Source organism: Austrofundulus limnaeus, unplaced genomic scaffold (genome assembly GCF_001266775.1).
Source record: "Austrofundulus limnaeus strain Quisiro unplaced genomic scaffold, Austrofundulus_limnaeus-1.0 Scaffold48, whole genome shotgun sequence".
Classification (NCBI taxonomy): domain Eukaryota; kingdom Metazoa; phylum Chordata; class Actinopteri; order Cyprinodontiformes; family Rivulidae; genus Austrofundulus; species Austrofundulus limnaeus.
In genome coordinates, this window is record NW_013952450.1 from 1,894,794 (window position 1) to 1,906,306 (window position 11,513).

Genomic DNA, 11,513 nt, shown 5'->3' on the forward strand with positions numbered 1-11,513 from the left:
CCCCCACCCCCCCGCGCACTGAAATGGGCAAAACAGAAGAAGAAGGTGGTTCTTAAAGAGACAGAGTCCAATTTCAAGGCGTTTAGAAGAGGAAGTGATGAGAAGATAAGTTTATTTTCTATTTAAACATATAAACAGCATTTTAAAAACAACTAAAGGTGACATAGATACTTTGTTATGGTATAGTATTGAAATGTATGCCTGAGAAACACATAATATTGGCCCTTTAAGGACATTTTGAGATTTACTGATGATGACATTCAGCTAATGAGGTACAGTTTCAAAGCTGAAGTGATGGTTAAAGTACAGATGAAGTATACATGTTTAAAAACCAAAATAAATAAATAAAAGCAGTTCTCCTTTATTCCACAGGTCAATTATAAGTTCCAGATGGAGAACCTTGTTTATATGAACGTGCATTTAAATTCGTTGCTTCCACTGATGTTTGTTCATTTTTGCTCATCCACGTCTGAAACCAGAGGCGGAGGGTACAAACCAGCCCTCTGTCCCTTATTCTCAGGCGCACTAATGTTACTCCTGTCATCCTTTTGAACACAGCTGCTCGTCTCCTGGCAACATACTCTGGTACACAGAGCGTTCACTGTTCCAGTGCACAAGGCTCATCATCATGATGTGACCAAAAAACAAAAAAAGTGCATATTATATCATAACGCAGTGTCTGCCCCGCAAATCAGTGAGCACTTCTGGAAAGACAGACTATTGGGGAAATTTAAAAAAAAAACTTAGGGGGGGAAATTCAGTTAATACATCAGCGGCTGTGACATATGAGTTTCTTTGAGTCTCATTATGGCTGATTACAAAATGCAGCTGGTTATTTTTTATTTTTGTTGTTGCTATTTTGAATGTCACCAATGTTTTCCAATTAAAATATGCCTATATTTGATGGGCAAGAGTGTGTTGCCATGCAACTACCCAGATACCCGTTTAACTGTTTCACACGCAAATCCTGATTGCCTCTGAAACAGCCTTTTTATTTTGAGTCTGTGTTTTTAAAGGTGCTGAGTTGTTAACAACCTAATTGTCTACAAGGAAGAAAGAAAATCCAGTTTTAAAAAATTAAGTTCAGATGTTTTGATGTTTTATCTGTTGTAGAGACTGTGGCTCTTTAAAAGAGAAATAGAGTGATTCCAAGTCCAAGTGAGGTCAGGACCAACACTAACTACTATTTTAGTCTTAAAAATGCTGTAGCCATTTATTGAAACTAATTTATAAACTATAACATTGCTATGAATTTTGTATTGCACCGTGTTTTAATAAAGAATTACAAGTGTGTGTGTGTTTACTGTATTTAAAAATATATATTTTTTTGTTTTTCCTTTTACTTGTACATGCATCTGTTTCTTAAATTATTATATAAAAGTCTTTTCATTTCCATGTGTTGCTTTTACATTTCTCTGTCTCCTGTTTTTACTTCAAATTATCTGCCTCATTATGTAAATAAGGTGAGCAGTCCTTCTTGGGTCAGCTCCTCTCCTATTGGTCAACAGACAGGAAGATGCAGGATCCATGTGCAGCTCTACTGTGCATGCTTGTGCTGCTCCGGTTTAGCTTAAGGTTTAGAACATAAAACGAATGCACAAGTAAGTGTTTTCCTCCTTGCCTTTGTTTTTAACTAAATTTGTATTTTCATGGAATTAAGCTGGAAAATTTAATACGATGGTCAATTAAATTATAAAACATGAGGTAAAGTTAATAGTAATAGTAATTTAATAGGGTGTATTTTAGGTTCGTTTATTCGTTTGTTTTCACAGAGACACAGACTTCCCTCTCCCAAACCAGTTGGGCCAGCACCTCTGGGGGAATCCCAAGGCGTCCCCAGGCCAGATGAAAAATATAGTCCCTCCAGCGTGTCCTGGGTCTCCCTCTAGGTCTTCTCCCAGTGGGATGTGTAAGTTTTAGGTTTAACTAAAACTTACACCAGGGAGACGTCACGGAGGCATTCTAACCAGATGCTCGAGCCACCTCAACTGGGTCCTCTTGACGTGGAGGAGCAGCGGCTCTTCACCAGCCGTGTTTCCATCAACGTTTTTTAATGCACATTTTAAAGTATTGCATCAGAAAGGGTGGATGGACACAGAGTGATTCGAAAAAACTTCCTCTAATTTGCATAGTAGTTGATACGCTCACATGAGGTGTTTTTTGTTTTTTTGTTTTTTTCAAAAAAGAGTTAATGCGCAAAAGGAGAGATGGAAACACATTTGCTGAACAAGTTCTGACTTAGCAAACATTTAACTCACATGGCTAGTCAGCTGTTCTCGCTGTCTGAACTGTACCGGTACCAGTACCAGAGCGACTGCACCCGCGACTGCAGCTGGACCCTCCTCCCACTGTTGGCGTATTCTCAGTTATTCCCGTAACGTGAAGAAAATTGCATTTCTTTCTCTCCGTCTCCAGACAGCATGTAGCATCACCAGAAATACTGTAGTTGGTATGACAGAATAAGTACAACTTTCCCAATGGTAGCAACACATTCCTGATAACTTCTCTCCTAGGTCCTTAGATGAGACTTTTACCTCCTGTTTACTACACGCATGCGTCTGACGTAATTGATTCACTTCAAGCCAGTTGATGGAAACACGTCTGATTTGTATTTCTTAGTTTTTTTCTTTTTTGCGAAATTTTAAAACTTTGCTCAAAATTTGAATTAAAATTGGATGGAAACATGGTTCCCTCCTGGATGACCGAGCTTCTCACCCTATCTCTAAGGGAGAGCCTAGACACCCTGCGGAGGAAACTCATTTTGGCTGCATGTGTCCATGATCTCATTCTCATTCTCTTGAATGGGTGTTCTTAAATGTAATTTACAATGTACAATGACAATAAAGGCATCATCAATCAAACAATCCTTTGGTCACTACCCAAGTTCGTGACCATAGATGAGGGTAGGAATGTAGACCGACCGATAAATCGAGAGCTTCGCCTTCAGACTCAGCTCTCGCATCACCACGACAGACCGGTACAGCGCCCGCATCGCTGCAGATGCAGCACCAATCCGCCTGTCGACCTCCCACTCCATTCTTTCTTCATTCATAACATAAGACTCCGAGACACTTAAATTCCTCCACTTGGGGCAGGACCTCCTCCCCGACCCGGAGGCAGCATGCTACCCTTTTCTGGCTCAAGACCATGGTCTCGGATTTGGAGGCACTGATCCTCATCCYGGCCRCTTCACATTCAACTGTAAACCACTTTGGTGAGAGCTGGAGATCACRATCTGATGAAGCCAATARGACCACATTATCAAAAAGCAGAGATGCAATCCTAAGGTCGCCAAAACAGATGCCCTCAACACCTTGGCTACGCCATTTTAGGTGTATTTATATATTTTTGGTCCATTTTTATGTTTCTGCTTTTATTTCTATTTATGTCAGTTTCAGTCCTCTAGGAATATCAATACATTTCTGCTGAAATATTTGTATATATTTTCCTGACGGCACTGTAACTGTATGAACTGCTACATTTCATATCATTCCTCTTTGTTCTTGAGCCCACTCTGACCAGCCGTAAACTCTGTAATTCAGTCAGAACTATTTTTCTTTTGACATATGCTCGTTCACAGAGCTATCTACAAAAAGATTATGTTTGGTTCTAAGCATTCCATAGAACTTCAGTTTGAAGGATCTGAGTTATGGTCAAATATAAATTATTTTTAGTGAAAAAGAAATGGTTAAGGCAAATTATTTTTGTCTGAATTATTTTTTAATCAATAAATCTGCACCTCAATTTAAATAAACACTTACAGAAATAAAATATACTTATACAGTATAGTCAGGATAATGAGTGAACACACCTTTGGCTACTTGGAAAAATAAAAAACAAAGGTTTCAGTCAGTGCTTGATACATAATTAAATATTTAGTTTACACAGTATATTCTGTTATACAGAAATAATCATATCACATGTTCTGTCCTAGTTTTGCCTCCAGAAATGGACAGTAAAGAATACTGACAGAAAGGAATTTCTAAAGACAATAATAATTGAGAGAATGTGTGCACAGTCTTTGGGTTGTTTCTAAGGAATATGTGTCTAAAACTTTTTTGCTGTTATTGCTGGGTTGCAGATGGCAGTATCGACGTTATGAAATGCAGCCCTGTTTCCTTCTGCTGATTCAGCATCAAAATGCCTAAATTCTGTGTCGTGTATGGTTGTTGCAGTCGCTCTAATTGGGAAAAATATAAAAGCTTTCTTTGTTCAAAAAGTAGGGAGTTAATAAAAAAAAAACTTACAGAAAAAAAAGACAAAAGTGGATCAACAATCTACGGCTAAAAGCAGGAGGTGCAGAAAAGAACAATGCAAGAGTTTGCAGCGACCACCTTCTAGCAGATAAGGATAGTATCATTTAAATCCTATTTTCAGACATTTTCCTTGATAGTTACTTGAATTTGGGTTTACCAAAGCTAAATAAATTATTTACAAGTAGATCCAAGCATATACAGTAGAAATAACAGGGTTAACTCTTTGTTAGCGTTAGTGATACCATTGTTTTCATAGGCTAATTAGCCTATAGCACAAGCCACTCCTCACCCGGGCAGAAAAAAGTCGACAGCCATTTAAAGCTTCTTTGGATCCTAAATGTTTGACCCAACCTGAAAAAAAATTGTAGCTTCGAGGCTTTTGAAAGCTTTCATTTGGCTCGTCGTATAACACGAGGTCTGCGGCACCAGATAGTGGTTTATGACAATCAACTCGCCAGGTAAATCCTCCATATTATATAATAAGTCATTTTTTATCAAGACAATATGGATCATATCCTAAACGTATGCAGATTTTTTCRCGATATATCTCGTCTGCGCTAGCCCATTTAGGGCATTAGCGTATTCAATGTGATCTTTTTCGCTTTGTTTTGAACCTGAGCAAATCACTTCCTGCACCCCATCTGACATTCGCGCATCATCAGGGTCACATGACAGCAACCCAGCAACAATAACAAAAATCTGTACCTAACAGAGATACAATCTGAGATAAACAGTGGCATGAAAAAGTAAAAGCAAGAAACCAGCTGAGGAATTATACTCAACGCTCCCCATCACAGTAACACTAAAATGCTCAAGARCCTTGACAAAACTTTATTTTTTTCCTTTTCACAGAGAACTGCAGCTCTGAAAAAAGTTCACAGACGTGACTTTCAAAACTGTAAAACACATTTGTTTTCTAGTAATTGTGTGTTTTATTTTTTTGAGCCGCTTCTGATTAATCCAAAGAGTGGTGCTCTGAAAATCTAACAAAACTGAGAAGTATTACTGTTGTGGACTGGATTATGGGTTTGACCTATAACCTTAGTTTGTGTTGGAAACACACACAAACACACACTAACACACACAAAACAATTTGCTGACTTGAACGCACAAATGAATGAGGTCAAAATCTTGAATAAGTAGATTAATGAAACAATGTACTGTACAAGAACTGAACTCTACTAAACTTTCCACAACGTAATGCTGATGTATAAAAAAACAAAGATCTCAGCAACTCTCATATCAACACCTATTCTGTGTGTGTGTGTGTGTGTGTGTGTGTGTGTGTGTGTGTGTGTGTGTGTGTGTGTGTGTGTGTGTGTGTGATGCTTCACTTTGCTTGGCATAATGTTTTCTAAATTACCCATTTTTGTGCTATTAGTGTGTGTGGACACTAATTTAATAGGTTACCATGGTTATACATCTCCAAAGAGCAAAAAGGCTGGCAGTGATAYGATATTTTAAAAACTCTGCTGTTTAAAGTTGATTAAAAGGACAACTCTCGAGCAGACACAGCTCAGTGTAGAATATCAGACCTAGTAATTAGGTTTAGTTTTTACTATGAGGCCACAGTTKGTTCTGGTTGCCTGCCAAAGCCAGCACTGGGATGGTCAGAGTGATGAAGATGCAGGTGAAAGGACACTTACTTTTTGTTCTGGTTTTCCTTTCGGTCTGCAGAACCCAGACTCTGAAAAAAGAAAAGAAGAAAACGTAAGAATCAGCATGAGAAGATCTCTCATGTAACACATTATGGGACAGTTCAGGGAGCTCAGATAGTTTGGAGTTCCACACCTCGACTGTCCTGCAGATTCACACGGCTACAGAGAAACCAGCTCACTGYGAAGCTGGCAACTGGAAGCTTTTATATTTGTAGTTTAAAAAAAAAGAAAAGAAAGGGAGAGGAAGCTGGAGATATTTTTAAAAGCCATTTCTCTCCAGCTGAAGTGAACAGAGTTACGAATCTGAAAGTGCAAAAAAAAATAAATAAATAAAAACAACGGTTCTTCCCTTGCAGCGCTGCTCATCAGGGGGATATTTGAATCCATCCCTTTGGTAGAGTCAATCTTTTCTGACGTTATGCGGTACAAACTACACCTGCACCCACAGGTGCTGACACACAAATAGCATCCTCCTGCTGTCTGCATCCTGCGGAGGCTCTCAGTGGTGACACATGCTGAGACATACCGTACTGAGAGAACTGAGACACAAAGACGCTGAGCACATCCAGCGCGCACGCCAACGTCACTGTCCTGTGGGCTGCAGACGTTTTAGAAGTGAAAAYGTGGCGTTTGATTTGTTTAGCATTGGTAAACTTCCGGGTATAGCTCGAATCCAATAATGCACCACCCCCCACCCCCCACCCCCACTAGTTACTAATTAATAGTTAATAATGAAAATAGTTCATAACTAAGTAACATTTTATTGCAAAAGTCCAACTTTATAACCAAATATAAATACACATTTATGAAAAAAAAACTAAATGCTCTCTGGTATTGTTCTGGGGGCCGGACCAAATGGGGAGGCGGGCCCGGGGACCACTGATCTTGGGACTTGGTGGAGAAATTGAACCTGAAGGCAAAGTGAGATAATCCTGTCAATCACTTCTCGTCCAGTAAAGTTATGGCACCAGCGAGAGGATTTGCAAAGTGGCTGTTTGGCTCAGAAATATATACGGTCAATTAAAAAAAAAAAGCATCCCATCAAATGTTGATAAGGAACAAAAATGCACCCCCCCCCCCCCCACCGCCCCTTTTGAATTTCCAATCTGACATCAGAGACAAACGGTATTCTGAGCTGTCTGTGCGCCGTGATGACATTTTCATCATAAAGAGACGGCTCTGACGTCCTGAGTGTGTGAACGTTGACATTTTAGCCACTATCTGACTCCTCAGTGCATATACGGCACCCTCCTATGGTTTCATCCTCCCGGCGGGGGGAGGATATGGCACACAGGGTGGGGTGACCTTTCACCCCATCAGTTTTCCTGCTGAGCCCTCAGGTAGTACCATTCTCCTGAGGGGGAACAGAAGGTGGGTGGGTTGCATTTGTCAGAAAGGTCTGGGCAACTTCTGGAATATCTAACTGGCTGAATCAATGACTGGCAATGGAATAATAGCTGACTTTAAACAATTATTTTAAATTGTAGTCGATTTCAAAATATTTGAACCGACACAGTTTTTTGTAATGTCAGCAAATATGCTACAGTAAAACAACAAAAAAATGTTAAAATCTGTTCCGAGGTTCAAGCGTCACTGCAAATGAGCCTACGCATAATTAAAATGTTCATTTCCAGCCATTTAAATCTTTCGTTGATCACATTTGATTGATGTCTGGGACCTCATTGCAGAAAGTCTCACTTTTACACATCTTCAAAACCATATTGCTTCTGTTTTAYGTTTTGTTCCGTCTTCCCTGTGAAGTGCTGTTTAATACACTTTACAGCACTCGAGTAAATCTGAGCAGACCGTTTATCTCAATTCAGAATTCCTTCAGCTGTCCTCTGTCATATCATGGCCAATGCGATAGTCCATGCTATCACATTGCCTGCACATGTTTCCAGATAAGGTTGTGTGCTTCGGACCATGAGTCAGACTTGTTTTCTTTTCCCCCCATCCCTCTGCTAAAGTTAGATCTGAGTTTCTATACTATCAAATAAACAAACTTTTAAGACCAAGTCTAATCTGGCTTTTTAACCTTGAACATTTTCTCCTAATTCGGATCCTTCGTATAATGATTTACCTTCCYTTTGGAATATGCTCTTCATTTTGTCAGAGCTGATTGTTGTGAAAGTGAGTTTTGATTGAAGAGGACAAGCTCCTGCAATCTTCCACCGCTGCTGTCCTTTGTGGACTACAAGTCGTTTTGATCATGAGTCAAATCTGATTAATCTCTCAAATGAATTATTTGGTTTTTGCAGTGCTTTGAGTTGACATTTTCACTGAGAGCTCCTTCGACCTTGTTTTTAGAGTGGCCGCTTTCAAATGCAAATGTTACATTTGAATGAACTCTAGACCTTTTTTGTCCTGATGTCTCTGCATTGTTCGGTTTTTGGGTTTTGCGTTTGTTCATGACTAGTATTCTTGGGTTTATTGTTTGTAGACATAGTTGATGATATCTAGTTTTCCCGTTGGACATTTTCTCTCCTGTTTGCAATATRTAATCAACTCACCTGCCCTTTATTTAGTAATCACCGTCACCGTACTTGTACTGCTCTGTCTTTTCACCGCTGATTTTCTGTTTTGTTTAGTGATGGAAACTAGCCTGTWAGGTTTCTTGGGGTTATTTTATTTAGTCATGAGTCGTGTCCACAAAGAAATACATTTTTCTTAAATAATCTTCTTTTGTCATTTAGAAAAATATCCTAAAAAAACACAACACTTTCTTAAAAATGTCTTCATCCACACTGAAACACTGAGAACATCCCAAAACGCTGTAGTAGTAATGCCAGGTCTGTATGGGATGCTGTAACGCTGCTACAAAAATGCACCAAAAACAGGAAACAAGATGTGTTGCGYAGAGCTCTACACCATGAGTAGAAACTGTAAACACCAAAAACCAAAGCTTTTCCTCCCACACATCTTATCTATTATGAGTCAAATACACCTYATAGTTGACTTGTGGCGTGTTCCTGTTAATCAGCCTTGTTTGCCTGAAAGTGCAAGGTTAAGAGTTTTTTCCCTCTGGAAACTGTTTCTAAAATATAACATTTGAGGACTTTAAAAAGTTGTTTTTTTGGGTCGATTCAACAGTAAAACAAAACAAAACAAAAATCAACATTGATGAAATGATCATATGGTGTTGATGGCTGCTTAAATATTAAATGTAAGTGTACTATGTGTTATCATCAGTGCATGTTCTCATACAATGTGTGCTGCGTCTTTAACCCATCACATCTGACAAACACCAAATAGGAGCAGCAGGCAGCTATTTATGCACCCAAGGAGCAGTTAGGGAACCGGTGTCTTGCTCAAAGACACCACAACATGTGGCAGGGAATCTAAACCTGTGACTTTCTGGTCCCAAGTCAGCTGCCGTACCACTGCACCAAAGCTGCCCCTTGTTTTAAAAAAATATTTTGGTAACCTAAAGAGCATTCAGGCTGTCTGCGTTTGGGTCCTCTATCCACCAGTTTATGACACCTTTACTGTTTGAATGTGTGGTATATCACTGACCTAAAGGCAAGTAGGTAAAATTATGTAACATAGTTTTTATGGTTGGGTGGCATCTTGGATAAAGATTACTTAAATGTGATGTGATATTTAAAACTTTACAATGTCTTATAAAACTTCCCAACTACAGTTTAATATTTTCCCAACTAAATGCAGTACAAGCWTTATCAAAGGTATGAAAGAATGACTCAACTCAGACCATCAATCATCATGTTTTACCTGTTCATTCAGAAATCCTGACTCATTGAAAAGACAACGATGGCAGGACCCAACACACATTTTCTGATTTTAGTAATCCTAATCTCGCTGAGCATTGTCAGAGATTATCAGGCTGTATACTTATACAGTAGATCAGAACATGAGGAACTTAAAAGACTATGTTTTGCAGTAGATGTTGAAAAGTACATGAAGGGGATTGCACGGATTGCAGCAGTCTGTAACACTAATTTCCATTGAACCAATCATGCCATTAGCCATTCCTCCTGAGTTTATTAAATTACAGGTTTGTTCGCTGCGTCAAGCTGTGCGAGCGTGCATGGAGGCAGGTGTGTGAGCAAAATGCTTTTACAGCAGGCACTAACAGRAACTTGGCATTCCCATACAGCTGTGAAATCACCCGGAGAGTATACCATAAGCTGTTTTCCTGCCAAAAGCCTCAAAAGCATAATCTGCTTAGCATGTGTTCCCCCAGATACTGACTCATGAGCAAACAAAAAAGGCATAAGGAGAAGATTTTTTTTCCTTTTTTACAGAGTTAAATGCACAAGAAGTGGAAAACAAACACACAACATTATATTTGCAGAATAAATCCACTTTGCATCCATTAATTCCAGCGTGCACACATACCTGTTGAGTCTAATGCCACTCCACTCTCCCTGTCTTGCTTCTCTCTCTCTTTTTTTTAATCAAAACCTAAAGTCCTCAGCGCGGCGATTTGATCGCGACTCCTAACAGCTGCTTCACCTGTTCAACTTCCAACTCTTCGGCTCTCTTCCCCTGCCACCCTGCGTGACTCTCTGTGTTCTCTAAAAGCTGTCGGTCATGCAAAGGTTTGTTCGAAAGCTTGCTCCAAACGGTGGCTGCAAACCGCCACTGACTTGTTGTACTTTAATTGTGGTTGCTAGGTGATAAGCTTCTCCAATTCTGCACCCGGAGTGGAGGGGAAGAAAGGAGCGGAGATGTGGTGGTGGTGGTGGGGGGGAACGGGAGTGAGAGTGATAGAATAGGTGGTGGGGGGTGAAGAGGAAATGCTTGTTATAGACACAAAAGCTCAGATCCGAAGAACGAAGGGGAGAGGTTTACAGGAAGAGATGAAGTTGGGCAGATGATGGATGGTTACAAGAGAAGAAACCTCACAGGAGTTATTTCTTCTCCTCCTTTTTTTTCTTTTAGTTTGAACTTTTACAGTTTTTTGTACCATCATGTAAGGTAGWGAAATTGCCTTTAAATGAAAACACATTCAGAAGTGTTTTATACACACATTTTACCATAGTTTTATGGTTGTTACACAGTTCTTTCATGCTATTTATTAATATATGGAATGCTTTTTTACACCACTACCAAACATAGAGCTACAGACAAGACCATCTTTGTCGAATAGACAGGACCGACATGCTGCTATGGACAGGACCATCTTGATCCAACATACAGGACATTTTCACCGAGGGCCACATGAGCATYATGGTGACCCTTGAAGGGCCAGTTGCAATGAACTTTGACGTTTTATGTTTAACGTTGACTAAACGGTGTTTTAACATTTCCTCTTTTAAACACTGATAAAGAAGAAGTGTACGACTGACTAAATCTGAAACAAATAATACAGAAATATTAAAAGTAAAACTATTAAAGTTTTACTCACTTGAGTTTCTAGTGAGTAGCTGCCATCTTGATTTCTGAACACTCCCACTTTCTGATGGGGGATTCTAATAGATGGTCGACATGCATTATGGCAGATTTACTGTAGTTATCGATGCTGACTTTAAAGGGGCAATATGATGTAAAATCAACTTTTTTGAGTTTTATGTCATGTTATAATGTTATACTCTCATAAAAAACATGCCCAAAGTCTTGCTTTGACTCATTCATCATG

General features: G+C 39.4%; 1 protein-coding gene across 1 annotated transcript in view; it reads right to left on the bottom strand.

Moving 5' to 3' along the window:
• The window catches only part of ankfn1b (ankyrin repeat and fibronectin type III domain containing 1b), a 171,684-nt gene that overhangs the window by 69,418 nt on the left and 90,753 nt on the right, over positions 1 to 11,513 (bottom strand). Inside the window, exon 4 of the mRNA XM_014008234.1 lies at positions 5,903 to 5,943. Coding sequence (XP_013863688.1) covers positions 5,903 to 5,943 — 41 coding nt within the window. The remainder of the gene's footprint in view (positions 1 to 5,902; positions 5,944 to 11,513) is intronic.